General features: G+C 41.6%; 1 protein-coding gene across 1 annotated transcript in view; it reads right to left on the bottom strand.

Annotated features, from left to right (window-relative positions):
- The window catches only part of tmtc1 (transmembrane O-mannosyltransferase targeting cadherins 1), an 83,169-nt gene extending 59,040 nt beyond the window's left edge, over positions 1-24,129 (bottom strand). Inside the window, 7 exon segments of the mRNA XM_039601018.1 lie at positions 636-739; positions 2,705-2,740; positions 2,743-2,785; positions 6,869-7,045; positions 7,746-7,819; positions 10,295-10,472; positions 22,650-24,129. Coding sequence (XP_039456952.1) covers positions 636-739; positions 2,705-2,740; positions 2,743-2,785; positions 6,869-7,045; positions 7,746-7,819; positions 10,295-10,472; positions 22,650-22,954 — 917 coding nt within the window. The 5' untranslated portion in view covers positions 22,955-24,129.
- Positions 24,130-24,577: the final 448 nt, after the last annotated feature.

The raw sequence follows: 24,577 nt of genomic DNA, 5'->3' as shown, positions 1-24,577 counted from the left end.
TATTATTGTACGATCTACTGCAAATTATAAAGCGGCTTGAGGCGACTGCTGTTGTGATTTGGCGCTATATAAATAAAATTGTATTGAATTGAATTATCACTTTTAATTATTATTTTATATTTAATTATTGATGACTTGTTGATCTGCTTTTCATTTTTAATTTTCTTTATCCCTCCTTTTGATCTCCTTGCAGTGCCAGGATTCCTATATCGAATGTTTATTTTTATGTCTTCTTAAGTGTTTTATTTTCTATTTATTTCCAATCTTGTCTTTTTCACTAATGGTAAGTCTTATCATTAGTGGCTACTTAAACACAATGAACAAAAAATGCCAAAGAGGATCAGGGTTAGTTAACGCTCCTATTGTTCATTTTTGTAAGTGGCTTGTCATAAATCAATGATGTAGCATAAATCGGCTGCCTGGACACATCGGATTGTTTTTCCCCGTGTATCAGACAGTTCAGTAGCTCCAGACCTCCACTCCCGTCCACCACTGATATAAAAACCATATGTATGTATTTATGGCTTACTGGACAATATTTCAATGTTAGAAACAAGTTATATGGATATTAGAAGACTTTTTAGGACAAAATGTTCAATACCACATTCTTCTGTCTATCTGCGTGTGATACTGACCTGGTGAGAAAATGAGGTGAAAAGGACGCGGGATTGTCTTGTTCAGAAAAAAGCGGCATGGATCCTCCCATCAGCCAAAGCCTGAAAGACACGATGATCACTACCTGCAGGATAGAGGAGAGAAACATCTCAGCAAGCCACTCCTTTTTAAAGTCTTTCCAGGGATTGTGAGTCTACAGCAGGTAAAAAAAAAGGTATTGAACATATCACCAATTTTTTACGTAAATATCTTTCTAAAGGTGACATGGAATTCTCATCAAATGTTGGAAACAGCCTGTCCAGACCACACACACAAAGACATTAAACCATAAATTATGTGTAATCATTTCCATTCATCCTTCCTTCAATTATATGAACCATGCCAGTGTCATATTCTGAAAAACAGCCCCACACCTCCAAACTTTTCTTTTGATGTTGTGTTTTTGGTTATTTTTGATCTGCAAACATGGCGTGTATTATGGCAAAGAGTTCAGAGTTTACCAGACCATTCTTCTAGGATTTCACAGGCTTATTTAAATGTTGCTCAACAAACTTTAAAGGTTGCTTTTGCGTGGTGGGTGTGCATACTTGCCAAGGCACTTGACTGCATCACTTATTGTTTTCTTTAAAACAAGACCAGTCATTACCTGCGGATTCCAGGTATTTCTGCAGCTCTCCACAAGTGCTCCTTGGCTCTTGGATAACTGAGAGTTCTATTCACTCCTCTGTCTGAAATATGGCTGGGAGGATCTGGTCACAGCCAGTTTATGGTGAAATGATGTCTTCCCACTTCCCAGTTATAGATCCAACACTGCTCAATGGGACATTCAGTGTTTAATCATTTCTTCTGTAACAATGCCATCAGCATGTTGTGAAGGTCATAGGAGAGCTCAGCGGTTTTACCCGTCGTGAGATGTTTCTTGTGCAACACCTTGGTAATGTCGCACCATTTACAGGCCATCAGTTGGAACTGAAGCAGCTGATGTTCATTTGCACTAAGTGGCAGGACTGCTTTCTAATTACTGATAGATTTCAGCTGATGTCATGAATTTCCATGGCTTTTTGCACCTTCCTGTACAATACTTTCTCCCTGTGTCTTTTCACATTATTACACATATAGTGTTCCCTCGTTTATTATGGGGAGTTACATTCTAAAAATAAAAAGCAATAGGTGACAGCTTTATTTTTTACAATTATTATAGATGTTTTAAGGCGGTAAAATCTCTCACTACACCCTTTATACACGTTTTTCAGACAGGCATGAACATTTTCACACTTTTCTCTCTTGTTTAAACTCTCAAAGTTCAAACCTTCGTAGAAAAATAAGCCCAGTATTATAGAATGAAACCAAAGATCAAACCCTGTTTTCAGGCCAACAACACGGGAACAGAGCAGCTGCCAGAGGATTCAACATTAATGAATCAATGGTACGGAAGTGGAGGAAGCAAGAAGAATGAGTTGAGTAAAGTTTGCCTTATCTGACTGTTTTGTTTCGCTTAATGCACCATAAAATCCGAAAAATAGGGTAACTAGCATGTCCAGAAGTCCAACTTTTTGTGCGATGGATAGCATCTTCCTCTGCCCTTTGGGTGCAACCGCAGGAGCCTTTGACAGTGCAAAATGTTTCGTCGACATTGTGTTTGTTGGAGAGAAAACTTCATACAGCACAGCACCTCAGAGTCACACACAAGATTTATGTAAATTTGACAAGCTGAACGCATTCTGGAGACACGGCACAAGATTGATTGACAATTGTCTACAGCCAATCAGGATGCAGAACACAATGGCTGTTTACAAAAAAAAAAAGGAAGAAGAAAAAGTATGGCAAATTGCCCCCCAAAAAATCAACGAAACAGCAAGGCAGCGAATGGTAGACTACGTTATAGCGGATGGAATAACTTAATTCTTGGAAATCTATGGTTTGATTTCTTGGAATGTGTGGAGTTGATGGGTTGTTACCAACATTTGGTGATAAATTCATGTAAATAGCGCCTTTAGAAATATATTAACATAGAACATTGGTGAAGTGTTCGATACTTACTTTACCTGGTATATATACACTGCAAAGCTATGCACACACAAATACTCACATAGCTGGTGATAAGGCAGGCTCGTTTGATGAAGGGCTACAGATGTGGAGGAGCTCCCTGAGTGTAGAACTAGACAGGTGACTGTGAGTCAGAGACAGACAGACAGATAATAGGTCAGACAAACTATATCCTTTATCTGTGGGCCTGAGTGAAAACAATAAAGTTGGCAAAGTTAGAATTAAAAAAAAAAAAAAAAAAAGGTGTCTATGATAGACTCCATTTTAACGGCAAAGTTATAGTTTATGGGAATAAACTAAGAGCAAAAAAATAGCAAAAAAAGGAAATAAAAACAGGAATTATGCATAATGTCAGTTCCAAAAAAAAGTTGACTGCAAATATCTTTTTAAAACCAAACACTTTTTTTAGCCACGTTTATTTTTCTAATTTTTTCTATTTAAAATGTGTTTGATTTAACTTCGGTGTGCCTTGTACGCTTTCTCAAGCATTGTTTCAGTTTAAGCATTTATTGGTTTTCTGTCCTACTGTAAATGAAAAATTGATTTTGAGATTTTCAGGCCATTGCATTTTGTTTTAAAAATATCATAACATTTTTTATTGGTGTATTTATACACCTCACTTTATGTCAGTGTGTGTCTGTGTATTATATCATTATTAACATGTCCAAAACGTGGCCAAATTACACAATGATCGCAGCAAGAAATTGGAAGTGTAGTAAGTGTAGTGTAGTAAGCAGATTTCAACTTTCCAACAGTCTTTGCAATAACCATTTGTGACATATAGAAACACCTGTTGGTACTTTATAAATGTATTGCATATATCAAGGTCAAGGTAACTTTATTTATACCCATAGGGAAGGTAAATTTGCTTTACAGAAAAATGATAGCATTTGGCATCCCTTCAAAAACACACATACCTAGTAAAAATATAAACCTCACTGTAGCATATAGTAATAGTAATTTAATGTTTTGATTCAAAAACAGTTCTTATTTAATTCAGTGACAGCAACAGGGACAAAGCTGTTTTTATAACGCTTTGTCCTGCATCTTGGAAACACAAACCTCCGTCCTGAGGAAAGAAGCTGAAATTCACCCCTTAGAGGATGGCAACCATTTTTAAGAATTGATAAAGCCATCCTCTGTACCTGCTTGGAGTACAGGGAGGCTAAACAAGACTGTGGCTCACCTATCAGACGACTGGACCATCTCACTATCTGATTTAGAGAGTTTTTCTCTGTGACAGAGGTCTGACCGAACCATGCCACCAAACAAAAGGATAAAACAGACTCAATAAAAGAACGATAAAACAAAGTTAAAATTTTTCGGTCAATGTGGAAATGAGCAAGTTTCCTGAGGCAATAGAGGTGCTGGTGACCCTTTTTACAAACTGATTTGCAATTCTGATCAAAGTTCAGTTTTTCATTGATTATGGTCCCAAGATATTTATATGATTGTACTTGCTCTATTTTCTGACCTTTAATTAAAGTGACTCCGTGCTCATTTTGTTGTTTCCTAAAATCAATAACCATATCTTTTGTTTTAGATATGTTCAACTGGAGATAAAACTCCTCACACCACTGAACAAAGTCATCAATGACTGGACCGTGGCCAGTTTCACCCTCTTTCAGTAAGCTGACAATAACAGAGTCATCTGCATATTTAATGATGGCCCTGTTTTCATGTCTGCTCTGACATGTTTGTATAGAGAATGAATAATAAGGGCGATAAGACGCACCCTTGAGGAGAACCTGTGGAGGAGAACACTGGGTCAGACAGAATCCCGTTTATTCTTACTCTTCGTGATCTGTCAGCTGTGGGCCACCCGGGCGCCAGCTGTGGGCTCAAGGCTGGAGCCGAACAAAAACTCCCTGATAACGACTGTGTTTAGACTGTTCCTCCCATCCCATGCAAGGCCACCTGGGTTGGCTAGAAGACTGTTAACTTAGCCTGGCAGGGCGAAGGACACTGTCTCAGCTGAACTCTGGACACGCACACACATACATATACACTGATATGCACACACAATGCAGAGAAAAATTTCCCCACGGGGATCAATAAAGTGTACATTATTATCATTATTATTATTATTATTATTATTATTACACTCATCCCCCTTCCCTTTCCAAACGCCTTCAATGCTTGTCTCCTGCTGGGGAACACGGCGGGTCTGAGCCCGCGCTGGAATGGTAGTGTTGGGCAGGGCGGCTGCTGTGTTCGCTTCGCATTACTCCTCACCCCCTACCCAACACTGTGGCTTGTCACGTGTTCCATAATGTTGTGCTGAGGACATTTATGTGCTTTTTTTGTGCAGAGGAGTTTTTTTTGTTTCCTGTTCTCATGCTGTCCTCCCATGGGAGCCCAGCATCAGTAGAGGTCTCTTTTTTTCCTCTTGTACTTTCCCATTGTAGTGCACATTTCAGTGTTTTTTTTCTGTAACGCTACCGATATCCGACTTGTATCCCCATGTAATGTCTGTGTTGTGTGTGTAAGGTCGGGTGGGGGTGGGGGTCCCATTTCACTGCAGGGCAACCTGCATGTGGCGAATAAAGCCTTGATTGATTGATTGATTGATTGATTGAAATCTAAAATCCAGCCCACCAGGTTTTTCCTGATTTCAAACTGTTCTAAAAGTCTTTTAATTAAAATATGGGGCTGTATTGTATTAAAAGCCGAAGAAAAGTCAATGAAAAGAAGTCTTGCAAAAGTCCCTTTACTCTCTACATGTTTAAGAATCAGATTTAGTAAAGTCAAAAGTGCGTCCTCCACTCCTCTATTGGGCCTATATGCAAACTGCATTGGATCCCGCTGATGTTCAGTCTCTTTCATAATCACATTTCTGATGATTTTTTTCAAAGACTTTCATTACAACTGAAGTGAGGGCAACAGGCCTGAAGTCGTTTAGAATTTTTGGACGACTAGATTTAGGGACAGGAACCACGACTGCTTCTTTCCAAAGAGAGGGCACATGTTGTGTTTGCTAGGATTTATTACAAATAACCTGAAATATAGGACTTCAGTTCTATATTAAGTTCTTCAGCACAAGATTTAATTAGGCGGCCACTAATATTATCAGGACCCTGGCTCTTGTTCACATTAACTGTATGAAAGGCCTTTTTGACATCGCTGAGTTCAATGATAAAGTGCTGAGTATCTCTCAGTTTCTGTTTCAGTTCCAAAATATCCTCGCTAAAATCAGAAGAACTAAAACGAGCATAAAACATATTTAAAGCATTTGCAAAATCTCTGTTCGAATTAAAACCATCTAAAATGATCTGACTGCTGCTCTGGGGATTTTGAAACCCTGCTATGGTTTTCATACAAGTCCAGGCAGACCCAAAATTTTTTGCAGCAAATTTGCTTTCAAGAAGGTTTTTGTAGCTCTGTTTGCTTTCAAGATCTCGATTTTCAGTTCCTTGGTGGCTGTCTGAAAATCAGTAACAGCCCCCTCTTTAAAAGCCTGTCTCTTTTTCTTTAAACAGGATTTGACACTTTTAGTGACCCATGGCTTATTGTTAGCGTAGACTTTAACGCGCTTACGGGGTATAATCATGTCTTTACAAAATACTGCATAAGAGCTTGTTCACTTCCTGTTTAATAACATCAGGTGTACACCTCTAATAAAACATCTGAAGATCCAAGGGGCATCACGCTCTGTTACAGGCACAAATTAGACTGCTCGTATTATTTTCAAACACTGATTAAAAAAGCTGTTTCTCTCTGAAGGTCTGACACTTTTTATTAGATTTTTTTTATTTCATACCGCACTATTCCTACAAGTCCAAAGCAAGTCTTTCAGAAATATAGAATGAAATGTGAAGACGGATAAAACGTAGATCATAAAAAAGGCATCTCAGATTAAAAGCGTACAGATTGGGTGTAAAGATGTGTAAATCAAACCTTGACATTTACGCAAGACTTACACTAGACCTCTTTATGAAAGCTGTCATTATTGTTTCAATATAAAAGTGTTTTTTACTTGGAGAAAGTAAAACCCAACAGAAGCTTTTCAGTGATGTATTCTTTATGCGCACAGTGCCTGAAAAAGCCCATTTTGTCTGCTAACAAACAAATTCGTTATGGTTGTAGTGGTAGCTCACAGGTGTTAGAATTTGCTGAAAAACTATGCCCACGTTCAGCAACATGGTGGCCAGATAAAAGAAGATGAGGAAAAATTAAACAGGAAGAAAGGAAGAGCCTGTGTCCTTACTACATGAGAGGCTTGCGGCAAAGCACCAGGGCGTCGTAGAGCAAGCACACTCCAAACACGGTGATCCCCGTCTCTTTCACCAGCATGGCACAGGTGCCCAGCAACAAACTGAGGAACAGCGAAGATGACGACACCGTGAAGGCCAGCGAGTCCTCAGAGACACGCCCACTCACACTCCTGAGAGAGGAGACGAGACAAAAGTAGGAGAGAACAAAACAGCTCGGCTTTTGTAAAGTCACTAGCTCCAGGACAGCTTCTGTTTGTTAAATGTGACGTGGCAGTCATGTTGCAGCACGTCTAACACAACGACAGAAATCACTTGTTACATTAGCTAAATTAAGATGTTTTTTTATGGCTGTAATTAAGAACTGTCAGACCTGCGTGTTCATAAGCTTTTATATGTTCAGCTGATATACTGAACATATAAATGATACACTAATAGGCTGTAACACTTACTGTATGTAAATGGGACTAAACATGACGTTTTTATGAACAATTTTCCATCCATCCAGTAACAAATCTAACTATGGTAACAATAATAGTACTCTTCATTACCGCTGTAAAATCTTATTTGCTTTGAGATTCTGTTTACTTTTTAAATACCAAGCTGTAAACATAAACCTCCTCACAAAGACATATCCATTACATGACTGAAGGACAAAACATGAGCAACAAAACCGTTTCCGTTATTTCTCATTTTCACTCACTTGTTAAAAATAATTCAGTATTACAACCACCCATTTGTAGGAGCTTTCAAAGTTTATTCACTCGATCTGCATCAGTCTCTCAGGCAGGCCAATCTAATTTACAGTTGCTCCTGCAAATGTGCATAGAGAGGTTGAGGATGGTGTTGTCTTACAATAATCTAATATCTTACCTAATATAGGAGAGGAATGTCAGCAAAAACAGCAGACAGGCCAAGACATCAGCTCTGCCCACGATACCAGACACCTGCGAAACAGACGTGCACAGATTTGAGAGATTACGCATGTGCCAGAATTCTCCGCTGAGGACAAACTGCTGGATGTCTATGTGCAGCCCATTACTGTTGCTATGCTACAGTGAGCTGCACATCACTGTCTCAGTAGAACCAGCCTCTGTACTTTCATTTCAAACCTTGAGAGCGATACGTAGTGTGACCATAGCTCATGGTTACTGGTGCCAAGAATAAGTTTTAAGGCTTTTCTATAATGTCTGATCACTCATGTGTGTCCATTGGGCAAGCATGATTTGTTCATAAACAATTGTCTCCAGAACTTTACTTAGACCAGGGAGTAGACTAACAGGTCTGCTACTGACACCATTAAAAACAACATTCTTATTGTTTGGAATTGGAATTATTTCTGATTCATTCCACTGCGATGGAAATAAGCTGCATGCCAAATGTATAGGAAGGGACACAAACTTGGCTGCAGCTTTGAGCAGTTTACTGTCTATGTTATCAGAACCCGAAGATGTATCATCAGGTAGTGATATTAATAAACGCTCCACCGTCTCAACATTCACTGCCTCAAAGCGACCCCAAAGCGCTTTACACATTCAGTCATCCACACATTCACACACTGGTGATGGCAAGCTACATCGTAGCCACAGCTGCTCTGGGGCGCACTGACAGAGGCGAGGCTGCCGGACACTGGCGCCACCGGGCCCTCTGACCACCACCAGTAGGCAACGGGTGAAGTGTCTTGCCCAAGGACACAACGACCGAGACTGTCCGAGCCGGAGCTCGAACCGGCAACTGATAGCAGGATACCTGAGCCCTGCTGTGTTTCTCAAAGCTTTGCCCCCGTAACTTGATAATGCTTTCCTTCTCCTTTCTTTGATCCTTTGTCTCTGACAGGGAAAAGTTGCTCCATTTGAGGGATGATTTTAGATGGACAAAATGAATAGATAATTTAAATAAATAAAACAATCTTTCTTCTTCTTCTTTCATTTATTGCAATCTATTTGTCATACAAGTTTATATCATGAAAAAAAATATGAATACTCAGTGAAGAAATCAGTCAGAAATCAGTTACTATTGCCTGGCCACTGATTTCCTCTGCATACCAAGATGGTCAGCGATTTCATCACCTCCTTCAATTGTTTGTTGTCATTTGGTTTTAGATGCATTTTTTGGTCGTCATTTTCAAAATCTGTTAATGACTGAAATATCATTAACATTAACAGATATACAGTAATTCTCCAACTGCCCCTGCAGGGAGTCTACCCTCCAAGCTCGCGTCCTCTACCAGAGGCCTGGAAGGTTGAGGGTCCTGCAGTATCTTAGCTGTTCCTAGGACTGTGTCCTGGACAGAGATCTCCGATGTTGTTCCCGGGATCTGCTGGAGCCACTTGCCGAGCTTGGGAGTCACTGCACCTAGTGCTCCGATTACCACTGGGACCACTGTTACCTTCACCCTCCACATCTTCTCGAGCTCTTCTCTGAGCCCTTGGTACTTCTCCAGCTTCTCATGTTCCTTCTTCCTGATGTTGCTGTCATTGGGAACCGCTACATGTATCACTACGGCCGTCTTCGTCTGTTTGTCTACCACCACTATGTCCGGTTGGTTAGCCACCACCATTTTGTCCGTCTGTATCTGGAAGTCCCACAGGATCTTAGCTCGGTCATTCTCCACCACCCTTGGGTACGTCTCCCATTTTGACCTTGGGACTTCCAGGCCATACTCGGCACAGATGTTCCTGTACACTATGCCGGCCACTTGGTTATGGCGTTACATGTATGCCTTGCCTGCTAGCATCTTGCACCCTGCTGTTATGTGCTGGATTGTGTCAGGGGCATCTTTACACAGCCTGCACCTGGGGTCTTGCCTGGTGTGATAGACCCCAGCCTCTATGGATCTTGTACTCAGAGCTTGTTCCTGTGCTGCCATGATTAGTGCCTCTGTGCTGTCTTTGAGTCCAGCTTTCCACTGTGGCAACTTGGTCTCTACAATAATGACTCTGTTTCTAACTGGAACACAGACCATCAGCTCCACCCAGATATATGATCTCATCCCAAAATACAGGAGAAAACGCAGCCACAGATCGATGCTTCATGAAAATCAAAACCTTAATTTTTGAAACCTGGCAACAAGGGGAATGGCTGTCTGACAAATGTGTGACAAAAAGCAACAAACCGAGCAGCGGGAGCAGCTTAATGAAGATAGACTTGAGAAGATAAAACTCATTGCTCTGTTGGTTACCATTTCAAATGAATGAAATATCCTGGGACTATCCTGTGGTCAATGTTTCAAATTAGAGGGAGAAATTTTTGTTATCATTTTAACAGCAGTTTTTGGTGGGAATGAACCTCTTTGTCTAAGATGTTGAAGGAGAAACCAGGTCTAGCGGGCCAGGCCAGTCAAGTTCAATATGTTTCATGTGATAACTGAAACTCTGTTGTCATATTCCCCGAGCAGCCTGTAACTTTATGGTTATACTCACAGCCTCGGTGTGGACAGGGTGCACGGCGAAGAGGAGTGCCGTGACGAAGGCCAGGCATCGGTTTTCAAACACGTGACATTGGCATACGTGCATCAGCAGGCAGGTTACGGTGCAGTGCAAACACATGTTGACAATGTGGAAATACAGAGGTGTCATACCACCCAGCACGATGTTCAACCTAACAGAGAGAAAAATTCAGCTCTGTGAGATGGACAAAGTACAAAAAATAGAAATCTTAAAATATCATTAAGAGTGAAAAGTAAAGTTAGCTCGCTAGTTTCCACCTAAACATGATATAGCATGTTCTGACTGAGAGATTCCTGAAACATTCAAACGTATAGCTCTGCTATCACTTCCAACATAAACAAACACAGAAAACTAAACCGCAGTGACGTTTGTAGGGTTACTGAAGTTGGGCTAGCTGGTATATAATGATGTGCTACGTGATCGCTAGCGACACAGCTATGTTAGCATAACATAAACACAGTGAAGCTGGAGGATGAACGCTAACTTTTTTCCACTGGATAAAAGTTAACGTGAGGGTTCCCGATGGTTAGGGACAAATGCAATCGCATGGCAGGATGCTGTAAACGGACCAAACTTCAGTCAGGAGAACAACTGAGATAATCCATCCACAATACGGATCCACAATAGTCATTACCTCCTAGGACCTGATGTCCACATATGTGGACATCACATTTTGGGTTATCTAGACCAAAATACTAAATTTTGCTCTACAAGGGCCTGATATCCACTTATGAGGATATTATACTGCCACTGTTCTATCAAAATTTAAAGCAAATGTCCTCATATGCGGATCTCGTTTTTGTCAGAAACAAAAATCAGGTAAAAAAACAAAAGAAAAACGAAATAAAAATCTGGTAATTCTTTGTTTTTACATTCATCGGGTCCCAATCAACCCAAATAGCAGAGAAAAATTAAAAATGCATGTCATGAAAGAGTTCGAGTCTTATAGGTTAATATACTGCTGCATGGGCTGGGCTGTAGTTACATCGTAAGGGTTTAAAAACTGAGCTTTAAAATGAACAGCGGTAATATAAACCGAGAGAGGCCGACAGTGATCACTGACTGTTTTTAGGGGCTTGTTCAGATTAAATAGAACAAAATACAAAACAATAAACACGTTAAAAATACAACAGCCTTATTAAACACAGAGTAGTTTGGGCCCCGAGGCAGGATTCATCGCGTCATCACTTAAAGATTGGCTATTACACATGATGTGAATGTTTTAATGCAGAACAGTTGTTAATATTATCATTATGTCACATCCTGTTTATGAGTTAAAATAAATAACATTCATATAAGAAATAAAATTGTCTCATGTAAACTGTATGTGGTGTTAAATAAGTCTATACTACTGTACTTTAATGTCGGTCACAAGGGTTGTACTTCCAAGAGCCATATATGTTACGAAGTGGTATTCATTGTGAAGGGTTTGAGAACCACTATTCTACCGCACTTGGCCTGCATTAAAGTAAAGGTCATCATAGATTAGGGAATAAATAAAGCCGTGTGCATGCGATGTTTTTGAAAGATTTAAATTTGTAAGTCTTTTTGTAGCCTTAATGTTACAAGCTATCCATTTCAGTCTATTTACAACTGGAATATAAACTGTTTAAATTTACATTTCCTGAGCAAATTATAATTAGTGACGCCAAACCTAACGATCTTTACTTCTCACAATAGCTCCAGCAAGGATTCAAGTAGGTTTATCAACACACCAACAACAGCCAAGTTCATTCCTAAAGGTGACAGATACAACAAACAAAAAACAGCTAGCCTGAAACCAGTTAAGGTCTTATCAGTAACTTATGGAAATATTCCATTTGTTAACACTAATCATCTCAAGCCTTAAGGTGAGTGGAGGTGAATTTCAAAGGAGCAGATCAGTTCAGTCTGACATTCACAGAGACGTCACATGTTCTTATATCTCCACAGAGTGATGTGACATCCCTCTCTTCAGCTGTAGCATACACACAGCGCCTGAGGGATTTCTCGCCACATGTTCGTAATGGAGGAACATAGTTGACACACACTCCTCCAGGAATCTCTGCAGGTCCCACATCTTTCACATGGCAAGCTAATAAAGTTGGTGTGAAGAAACAGATCTCCAAGCTTCCACCCAAAGCGGTGAGCCTTCTCCTTGTGTGAGCAACAAGGCAACAACTGCCACTCGTGAGAGATTACCTTCCTACTCCATTGTCTGATCATGACACACTCATCATTAAGTGCTGTTTGTCTGTATTTCTGGGAGCAGATGCTTGTGGAAAGCTGTAAGCCATGCTTTTCGCTCTCATGAGATGCATTAAGTCGCTAATACTTCTTCAAAAACTATATTACCAGAGGGAAGGCCCACTAAGCAACTGCTTGAGAGGCTGCAACAGTGTAGAGCAATTAGAGTGTCATCAAACAAAGAAACAATCCTGCTGCTTGACCACACACACACACACACACACACAAGCATACACACGTTGCAAGTCTTACATTCAAAGGCTGTCTTTCAGTGCCAATTCGCTTTGCCTGGGGAAAATGGTGTCTGTCATCAAAAGAGCAGGTTTCCCCTTGCTACCTGAAAAAAAGTGCTTCCAGCACCTGCTGGGCAAAGCTGCTGGCCCTGAGTGTAGTTCTCGATACGAACAGAGGTGGACGTTATGAATTCCCTTGCTGATTTAAGGCCCCAGTATACCCGCCGCAATGGTTGCTTTGCTCACCGGAGAGGTGCACGACCAGCCAATTTGGCCATATTTCAATAAATGTGCTGCTCCACTCAGAGTGGGATGGATGCAGTCTCTCCTAATAAGACCAGGTATCCTCCAGAAAGTTTCCCAATTAATTATAAAGCCCACATTGTTTTCTGGACACCACTCAGACAGACAGCAATTTAAGGAGAACATGCAGTTAAACATGAGGAGGGGACCAGAGAAAACTACAGAGTCCGACATTGTTTTCGCAAAGTTACACACCGATTCAGTATTAATATTAGTGACCTTTAATTGACGCAGCTGAGTGTCATTACTGCAGATTATGTTTGGGTTTTTTAAGCACACTTTAATTTACTCCAATAATAACAAAGAGCAGCTCTACACTGTATTCACACATTGGTGAATATGTTTCTGTTTCAGTTGTTTACGTACTGGGAAAACTGCCACTGTTAATATTTTAGACTGCTCCTGCTGTACAGGACTCAGTGAGTGTTAAGTGTTCTTATCTAATGTCTCTCTGCCCTTTGTTTTCACGGACACCTTCAGTTTCAGTAAGAACAATTTGTTATAATATACTGCAGGTTGACTAGAGGTTGACTTCCAGAACTAGAATACGTAAAAACTCTTGCTGGTCAGGATTAACTTCCTGAGTTCAGTGTTTTTGGATGTAGAATACATTGATACTGATACCACTCCTAATTTTTCAGTATGTGAGCTGGATATCAAATCTGAACATCCATCCATCCATCCATCCATCCATTCGCTTCCGCTTATCCTTTTTCAGGGTCGCGGGGGGTGCTGGAGCCTATCCCAGCTGTCATAGGGTGAGAGGCGGGGTCCACCCTGGACAGGATGCCAGTCTGTCGCAGGGCTAATCTGAACAATGACAATTTATTTTTCTTAATCTGACTTAATATCGGTTTTATTACTAACTTGTGTCCTGTTTTAAGATCATATATGTAAAATTGTTGTCTGACTTGTGTCGATCCAGCCACTCAGAGTCCGTGGTTACCATGGTTACTGCATAAGCAGCTGTAATTTAAACAGCTGGCACAGCGGAAACCTACCGGCGACATGAGTGTTTATGTTTTTCATTGCAAAAGAACTGTCTGAATGGTTAACTGAAGTTAACTTGGATAAATTATAGTTAAGGAGTATCACAGATAACGCCCACGTGAGCTGTGTGACTGTTCACCACTGCACTGAGATAAGTAGGCTATTACTGAAATACACGTGCTATATCATAAACTGTGATATAAATAGGGAGGTCCTATTAACATGTTTAGTTTTAAAGGACACCTTCCTGCCTTTAGTCTCATTCATCAGCAGTATTAGTTTTCTTCTAACATCCAGAAGTCTGCACGATGTGTTTCATAGTTTGTAACAAGCCTTTGACAGGTAAACATAACATGACCAAAAAAGCAAAAAACCAACAACAAAAAAACAAAAAACAAAAAAACCCAGACAAATTATATGTTAACCTCATTTATTTTTAGTTAAGTACACTCTAAAAATTCTAACAGACAGCTGGTGCTTAGAATACAGTTGAATAACTATTAAAAAACAGATGATGTAATATTTCTGTCCAGGTTTCAGTCTTCATGATGAACATGCTGTTGCAAACTATGCTCCTCTCAGTGGAAATGTCCTTCTCTTTCCTCTTTGTATAAAAACACATTCTAAAAGTCAGTTTAATCTCAAAATTCACTGTTAAATCCAAAACACACCAGGTAATAAAGAAAAGCAAATGTGCCAGTGAGACATTAAACTTCAGTAAGACTACGCAGTTATAAAACGTAGCTTTAATCAGAGCCAACCAATTTGCTCAGTTGTAAATAAAACAGCGAAGTAAACGTGACCAGACAGACATAACCTGTCCAGGATGTGTACATCCACATCATTGAAAGAGTGTCCACTGGCCTGTAGGTGTAAATAGACTGCAGAGTCCTGGCCTGACGAGGTAGCTCTTCTGTGTTGTGCCATCCGCTTCGCCAGAGGTTGTTTGGTTTCCCCAATGTATAAATCCTGGCAATCCTCCTGGCACTTAACAGCGTACACTATGTTACTCTGCTTGTGTCGGGGGACCCGATCCTTGGGATGGACCAATTTTTGGTGCAGGGTGTTTTGGGGTTTAAAAGCCACAGAGATCTGGTGTTTAGAAAAAATGCATCTCAAATGTTCCGATACTCCTGACACATATGGGATCACTACAGGTTTTCGCCTGGGCAGCGGTTGTCCTTCTCTCCTGGATCGGCTGGAGCTTTCTTTTGGCGCCTTCCCAGCTTTGACAAGAGTCCAGCTGGGATAACCACATTTACTCAGGGCCTTCTTGATGTGCTGTTCTTCTGCTTCCCTGGCCTCTGTGTCTGTGGGGATGGTGTTCGCTCTGTGTTGTAGCGTCCTGATAACACCCAGTTTGTGCTCCAGTGGATGATGAGAGTCAAAACTTAAATACTGATCCGTATGCGTAGGTTTACGGTACACGTCAGCTTTTAGATGTCCCCCATTACTGATGGAAATCTCACAGTCTAAGAAGGCTAACCTGCCACTTTTTATATCCTCCCTGGTGAATTTGATGTGTTGGTCCACCGAGTTAATGTGATCCATGAAATGTGGAACGTCCTGAGATTTGAATTTCGCCCAGGTGTCATCCACATACCTGAACCAGTGGCTTGGTGGTGTTCCAGGGTGTTTAGCAAAGCCCTCTTTTCCACTTATTCCATACTGTTTATAAGATAAACCTATAAAGTGCTCTGTATGGGAAACAAGCTCCAGCAGCTCTGCGCTCGGGAATAAAGACTATATTTACTTATCTTTTGCAGAATAATGTGCCAACATTGCGTTAAATCAAGCACCGGCTGCACAGTTAAACTGTGACTATCACCAGGTAACGTGGCCTCGTTTCTTGAATTAGCAGCAGGTGTTAAACAGTTGACAGGTGAGAAGGAGGATGCATGCAGGTAAACTGAGGGCCTGTTGAGCTGTTGAACTGGTGTCCTGAAGAAAATGTCAGCTCGTTCTTTCTTTATGTTACAGAAGCACAGAGACATAAGACCAGGCGGAAAGAGACGATCGTTCGGTGAAAATGAGAATCTGCGAATGCAACATGTGGAACACGGAGAGTGGAATATGTAAACAAGCTGGTTAACGTATATATACATATATTTAAAACCACACACACACACACACACACACAAAACAGTTAAGCTGGAACACTGGGGCTGTGAGCTCGGTACACTCTAGCTAGCAACATCTCCGAAAACATCGGAGCACTTTGCAAACATGTCCTATGTTGACAACCTGACCAGACATGTGAAGATTATGCCGCTACATTCGCAGCTAAAACAATACTAAAAGTGTAGTTGGTGACAGAAAAACGGGGTCTTTTCAAACTTTGTGCCACAACCATTGCTGCCTGTGATTTGAAATGTATTCTGGGATACCTGACTGCCCCGAGTCCACAGTTGTAATCGATTATCTAGGATCGACCTGTCTTGACTTACTTTACATAGCAACCACTCAAATGTTAGAGAAGCTGCAGTGGCAGGGTTAACCCCGCCCCCTGAGTTTGATGGGTGAGCAATGACTGTAGAAAACATGGACGATGCGACAGCTCCCCAAAAATGAAGACAAAACGTCTCTATCGCCCCCTGGTGTCTGGCTGCAGTATAGGTCATAAACCCCGCCTCTTCCATGTTAGCGGATGGGACTGGGGGGGGACTAAAATAAATTTATTCTCCTCAGATAATTTTTTTCCAAAGATTCTTTCTTTTGTTTTCAATAGTTTTCATCACGCTGATTGATGTCCAAGGGGTCTCCTTTCCCATAAGTTTGATTCTAATTCCTACCGCGGTGATGTTAAATTGGGGTGAAACGTCATCATAGCAGCTTTGACTGGCAGCTGCAGTCACGGAGAAACTTGCGTATCTCTGTTCGGGAATAGCAGATAGAGCGTAGGCTCTGAGAGGCGGGCCAGCGTTTACGCTACGAAAACACGACCGACTGTTTTAACCTGACAGCCTGAGGTGTTCTTCAGTAAACTGGACTACCCGACAGAAGGACCCGAGGCCCCGCTGCACTTTTTCGTTAAGTTAAACATGTTTGTAAGCTAATCCGTAACTACGGTCCTTAGCTAGGTCCTGAGACCTAGCTAGCTAAGATGAGCACTCGACTGTCAGGGTTCGTTTAGCTAATCTGTGCAGGTGAATGAATTTACTAAAGAAATCAAGAGAAACGCCCCGGGCTGCTCAGTCACTAATTACTGTTACTGTACTTTTATTACAAGTATTATACTGTAAAAACAACAGGCTGCACGCTGCTGCAGCTCCTGTGCAGAGCTGAATATTAAATATGTGCAAACAACAGCATGTTTTCAGTCTCTTGCCACATCTGTAAAGACAGTAACATTTTTTTTAAAAGCTTGTACTCCAGTAACTCCTCATTAATCAGTAACTATGGATTAAAGCACTGTAGTGTACTGTAATACTGAAAAAATGTAAGAGAAGAACTTCAGATCCTGAGTGTGTGAGGACAGAAGAATCAGCTTTATTTCAATTTTGAGGGATAAAATTTATATCTGAGTTTGATGGTTCTGTTCTCTTTGTGATTACAGGAGCTGCCCTCAGATTCAGACCTCAGCACCACCCAGTGACAGCAGACAGATCATCCAACATGTTCACATGTTAACTGCAAAATGAACTGATGAAAACAGTACAAAGGTTAAAGTACCACACGTGTTGTAGTGAAAGCTGCAGCTTTATTGATAAAGTTAAAGACAAAAAAACAAAAGGATTAATCACTCATGTAACTGTGGCACTATATATCAGCATTAACAGGACCTCAGTTTGGTGTTTCACAAAGCTGCTGATCTCAGACCTGCACAGCTTCCGTTTTAAACACTTGATGTACTCAGCTGCATGAAGAGCATATGAGATTTTCTCTAACACAATTAAATAAAACCTGATGAAGGTCAAAGGTCGTCACTTGTATGTTGAACTACAAACTTGTCATCTGGAATTCTTTCACAGTTTTTTGCAGATAGTGTGTTATTTACCATAAAGTGATTCAGAGTTATTCATACCAGAGTAACCAGAGAGGATCATATATTTTAAATATATAACTTTCTACAGGACTGAATATAATATCTTTATGTAAAAGTCCGAGCCTCTGGGAGTATCCAGTATTTATAACATTACACAAACCAAAGGTCTCCATCACAGTGTTCATGAAATGCTGGGTTTATCCATCTCCTGGGGCGGGCCTACGGAGCAGTGCTGAAGATTTCCCTGTGAGGGAGCTGCTGGTGAAGATCATGAGTCCTGCTTAATCAATGCGATGAGCTTCAGTCTTCCTGGTGTTTCTTAAATGATGCCTCTCTCAGTGGGTCAACAGAACTTCTGGCAGAGGACAGCTGTGATGAAAGAAAAGGAAGAAGTTTCTCCAAACCTCTGGACCCAGGAAACCCAGCTTGGTCCTGGTGGTCTCCCTCACTAGTTTCTCACCAGGGTGAATGTAGCTGTTGATATAATATGGACTCTATTATTAAATGAAAAGAACAAATTAGACTACACTACTGAAACATTCTGCTGATGTTTTTAAAGTTTCCATGTTACCAGGCTGTAGAGATTTAAACAGTTTTAGATCCATTACACTCACAAGCTGTGTCCCAAAACGTCGGCAGCATCCTTCGGAGGACCCGGCCTTGGCGGGGTCACGCTGGCGGGTCCTTCAAGACCGAGAAGGCCGGAAGTGCGAGGCTGTGAAATGGGACGGTCTAGCCTTCAGATTTGCGTCACCGCTGTGTCGGTGGAGTTTAATAAACTCGGCCGTCTGCTCCTTGCTATCTAAAATATAACAGGACACTGGCGTAAATTCTCGACCGTCTCACACTTCTGTTTAATCAGTTTTCTGTTTGATGTTTATTCAGCTGTGTGAAAATCCCGGAGGAACCCACCCGATGGATTAATAAAGTTTTATTTTATTTTATTTTATTTTATTTTATTTAATAATCTAATAACTTTGATCTCAGCCAACCCGATTTACTCCGGAACAAATAAAACACAGAAAAAAGGCAAACAATTACATTTTGAAGTTATCCGAGTGACTTACATATCATGTTTAACCTGAGTAGCGAAAGAGCGGGGGTCTGAAAACAATGAAGCCGGGAGTCCGCTGCTCTCGCCGGCTCAAGTGACCAATTGAACCCCCCGGCTTGCTATCGAGCAGGTGGGTAACAGACGTCTCCGAAAACGTCGGCGCACTTTTGCAAATATGCGATGTCTTGATAAACCAAGCAGATATTTGAAGTTTACACAGCTACTTTCTCACCTGAAAATATGTTAAAAGTTTATTTTGTGACCCAGAAAGATTAATAAGACTAATTTTAAAACTTAGTAGCGGCCGCCATTGTTGGCAGCTGAAATTTGGCTGGGCCACGCTATGAATTCTGGGATATGGTGGGCCACAAAGGACACACCCGACCCATCCTTCAAATTTGGGGAAATGAAGGACGCATTTGTCGGCCGCATTTGAACGAGTCGACAAAATGGGACAGCCTTTGTCGCCTGGCTGTGACGTAATCGGCCTTCAAATGCGGCCTCCGGAGGATGCAGCCGACGTTTTGGGACACAGCTACAGTCTTATGTTAAAATCTCAAAGGACAGCATTATATTTTTGATATTAATAGTAATTCTGGGCCTCTGTAGAGTGTGCAGATGATCTCATCGCTGTCTAAAAATGGATAAAAAAAAAAAACCTAAGGAGTGCTGAATCCTTCAATAACACAGACTATTAGAGTAACAGGTGTGTAGCATCGCTAACTAGCTAGCAATAAGCCTCCAACACAGTGCGTATGCTAGCGGCTAATCTAGCTAACGAATTAACAACAGAGTGATTTTAGAACTATAAGATCATAAGCTGTGTGTCTTTTTTTTTTTTTTATAACAGTGACATGGTTGTATTTACCTTAATTAAACGAGTCGTCAGTCGCGGTAAACCAGCAAAAAATCTCGAGCCGCCGGGCTACGTAAAAAGTGTAGGGGGGCGTGTCACTAGTCGTGTCACAAGTCACTACTGCGCAGACTCTGGCTCCAAAAATGCAAGATGGCAGCCTCCACAAGCGGGGTATTTTGCCTTCATTTTTGCACAATGGGAGGAGGCGGTGTCGTGTCGTCCATGTTTTCTACAGTCATTGTGGGTGAGGCTGACAGAAGGGGACAAAATGCCAAAATGAATTAAATAAAAATATCACTTAATAATGAATGAAATATGTCAATAACTATTTCAATGTGTCATTAATTAATTAAATGTGTCATAAATATTTATTTAATTAATTATTTCCAATTTTAATTAATATTGCCACATTTAATTCCCTAGGGCCTTTTCTATTGCTGTTCCTAATGTCTGGAACAATCTGCCCCAGCACATTAGAGAGGCCCCTTCACTGTCCACTTTTAAAACACGTCTTAAAACCCATTGTTACTCCTTGGCATATGACGCGGTATGACCCTGATTTGAAGTCTCTAAGTCTAAGACCATAAGAGTTTTTCTATTGTCATTTTATTGTCGTATGCGTAAGAAACATTGAAATAGAAACATTGTGGGTCTGTATACAAGAGCAGTTATAGTATAATAAATAAATAAATATTTATTATATATTATTATATTAATATATAATAATATATAATAATGTAGTCGTTCATAATTGCCCTGGCTCTGGAGAGACATCTTGAGCTGGCAATTAAGTCCAGGGAGGAGAGTGGACAGCCGATCACCTTCTCTGCAGTTCTGATGACCCTCTGTAGTCTCTTCTTGTCAGCTGTTGTGCAACCAGCTTACCACACAGGGATGGCGTGCACCAGCACACTCCCAATAGTGGCGCGGTATAAGCACTTTTGGAGGTCAGTCTGCAGCCTGTTCCATCTGAGAACCCTCAAGAAATGAAGGCACTACTGGGCTTTCTTCACCAGGGCTGATGTGTTTGTGGACCAAGATAGGTCCTCAGATATGTGGGTGCTGAGGAACTTAAAAGAGGACACCCTCTCCACATAGTCACCTTTTAACCTTGGAGAGGGGAGGGGGATCAGTTCTTGTTTTACGGAAGTCCATGACCACTTCCTTTGTTTTCTTGGTGTTTAGGGTGAGGTTATTGTAGCTGTAATCTAATTTGCTGATTTTATTGTTTTAAATGTAATTCTAATTATCATTTTATTCTATTTTATGTTTTTGCTATTTGTCCTGATTTTATTACTTTAAATGTCTCACACTCACACACACACACACACACACACGGGGTGATCGTGGCTCAAGAGTTGGGAGTTAGTCTTGTAATCGGAAGGTTGCCGGTTCGAACCCGGCTCCGACAGTCTCAGTCGTTGTGTCCTTGGGCAAGGCACTTCACCTACCGCCTACTGATGGTGGTCAGAGGGCCTGGTGGCGCCAATGTCCGGCAGCCTTGCCTCTGTCAGTGCGCCCCAGGGTGGCTGTGGCTACAATGTAGCTTGCCATCACCAGTGTGTGAATGGGTGGATGACTGAATGTGGTGTAAGGTGCTATACAAATACAGGCCATTTAACATTTTTATAATCTTATATTTTATTTTATTTTTTTTTAACTTATTCAATGTATCATTTCTGGCATGTCAAGTGTACAGCACTTTGTGTTCAGCTGGGAGTTGTTCTGAAAGTGCTATATAAATAAATTGCTTGCTTGCTTAATTAATTATTTAATGGTGTATTTAATTAATTCATTATGCCAGTCCTGGTGTTCCATAGAGGAATACACAATACAATTTAATGCTAAAAAAAATATCCTCTTCCTGCAATCATAGTTGGACTGGAGTATTTGGGAAATACAACCACACACACACACACTATGAGAGTTGAAATAAAATGTCTGATTTGATTAATGGCCCATTGTATCCCACCAGAGCTTTATGTCTCGCAACAGCCATGCTCTGTGACTAACAAACTGCCTAACGAGCAGGAAACGTGGGGAATGATGGAAACATAGGTGAGCATTTATCTGGAGGCCATTGTGCGAGTTGTTTACGCATTATGCTCTCCCTTATCAGACATTCCCACCCTGTTATGGAAGCCCGACTGGGTACTCCCCACCCTCGCTATTTCCATCCATCGAAGACCCGAGCACAACAGACCAGCCCACTCCAAAACAGCTCCAACCACTACTACATCTCCACCCACACAGTATACCTCCAACTACACTACCAGACTTCAAACACTTAAAAACCTGCGCAACAGGTTCCACAGATGTCTGTGCGATACGTGAAACTTGAACCAAAGTAGTAACGTGGGCTGGACGGCTAGATGTGCTGAGACAAGCTGCTCTGCACGCTCCAACTCTACATAGAAAGAACTGGAAGCGAGCCTCTCGCTGTAACATCCCTCCCGAGAAGACCCTGCCTGGTATCGGCACATAACCGGGGTTAGCAGCGCTCAGCTATTGCAAAGTTGAGCATGACGCTACAGCAGCCCGTCCCTACAAGGAACAGCTGGATGACGTCAGCCTGAAACGCGTTTACATCGCGGAGCTGTCGATCCAGCTGAACGACTAGCACAAAGTGTTGCTGTTCAGCGCTCCAGGTAAGGCGGGAAGGCTGAGTTCCGAAAACTTACTTGAATGTGAGGATGCACAGCGGTCTGTAAGACTTGTGGCTCGTGTTGTCCGCCATCCTCTTGCCCCAAAAGTCGTCGCTGAAGATGTTTCTGAGGCTGGAGCCAGGTCGGACGTCCGGATTGTTGACGATAGCCCACACATCGTCGTGCACCAACTCCCCGTGGAGAGAGTTGCTATAGCACAGGATACACAGAATACACAGGGCGGCCAGCGCGATGTAGCGACCCGCAGCCCACACCGTCTCCGGACGGACGGTCACCCCCGACTGCTGGCAGAATTTCTTGTCCCGTGCAGACGCTGTCATGTCGGGCCTGGCTTTCCCCGCGGCTCTGGCGGACTGAGAACGGGAGTAGCGGAGAATACGTCCATTCCACCTGGAGTGTAGCGGCTCAGTGTTCTGGGGACAGCAGGGATGGTGGAGATGTACTTTGCTGCCTTTATGTTCTGTGGGAGAATGTCCTACTAGTAGGACATTCCTAGTATTAGAAAATGTGAAATCGGCTTTATTGTTTTTATTTCTGTTATATTTACATTACTCTTTTCATAAATAGCTGTTTCCTATTTACTATTAACAAACCAAAGTGTAATCTGTTTTGTTTACATACAAAGGTATGCACTTGATTGGTCGTTCTTGACCTTGACAAGTACAAAGACAAGTACATCAGTTACCCCCTTAGATTCTAGTCTTTTTTGGAGGAGGGAGGGGCAAAATCGCTGGCAATATCGTTCTTATGTTGTTTGGTTTGTTGTAAACCTAGTGTGACTTATATTTTTGAAAACAGAACATATGACATTGCTGCTAACAAATAAACAGACATGACAAAAGACTGAAATAAGAGAAAGAAAGGGGAATTTTTTCATTTACTATGTAAAAGAGTCTATTAATAGATGTTATTGGTGGACCAAAGGCAAGACGAAGCGTGCTTGTACGAGCTTATGTGAAGAACCTGAATGCGACATCAGCACAGATCGCGCCTGCAGACGCATGCGCAGGAGACGATCCCTCTCTCGGCTTTTAAAATATCAGCCGCAGATAATCAATGCAGGCGGGGCCAAAACTGCACGAGCCCATCATTGTGAACGCGCTCACGTGAGCTGTCCTCCAGCTCCGTGCCAGCCGGACCCCACACAGCAGCAGCAGCAGCAGCAGAGTCGTGTCTGTACACCTTGCTGCCTGGTCACATCTAAGAAATTATTATTATTAAGGGAGCATATTTCCTGATACACAGACTTTCGTTTCTAACATCTCCTGTTCAATTCTGTGCGATATTTCTGGGTTGTTGTATTTTTGGAGGGTTGTTATGGAAGCAGACTATATCTTTTTTTGGTTAATGCTAGCAGAGCTCTCACCAGCTTCAATCAGACATACTGCATTATTAGTGTGGATGCTGATTAAGCATCCACAGTTGGTTAAACATGTGCTTATTAGTTGTAGGAAGTATGTAAGTCACAGGAGGGTGATGAGGGTTGAAATGAGTGGTGGAAGGGAACTTGCGTTTGAAAAAGTGGTTAATCAGTTAAGTCAGTGGTTCCCAAACTTTTTTTGCCAGGCCCCCCTTTTTTACAAGAAAAATGTTCGCGCCCCCCCACCACCTAACCCCCCCGCACAAACACATCCTCCAAACACACACCCCCATATTTTGTTTACAAACTCCATTGCGGTTTATTTCACACCTCAAACATTTAGTAAACAATTAAGCAAATACAAGTAAATGGCAATAAATTACACTCCTTTACTCTTTTACGCTGCGTCCACACCTACACGGGTATTTTTGAAAACTCAGCTGTTTCTATGCGTTTGGGCTTTTCGTCAACACGTAAATGGCGTTGCGATTCACCGAAAACGGAGATTATTTAAAACTCCTTTTTTGCGTTTACGTGTGGGACGAGGATTACAGAGTTCGTCGCGCAGCGTCAAAGGTATGTG

The sequence above is a fragment of the Oreochromis aureus genome, linkage group 17 (genome assembly GCF_013358895.1).
Source record: "Oreochromis aureus strain Israel breed Guangdong linkage group 17, ZZ_aureus, whole genome shotgun sequence".
Classification (NCBI taxonomy): domain Eukaryota; kingdom Metazoa; phylum Chordata; class Actinopteri; order Cichliformes; family Cichlidae; genus Oreochromis; species Oreochromis aureus.
The sequence above is the reverse complement of the archived record's forward strand: the minus strand, read 5'-3'. Positions and strand labels throughout refer to the sequence as shown.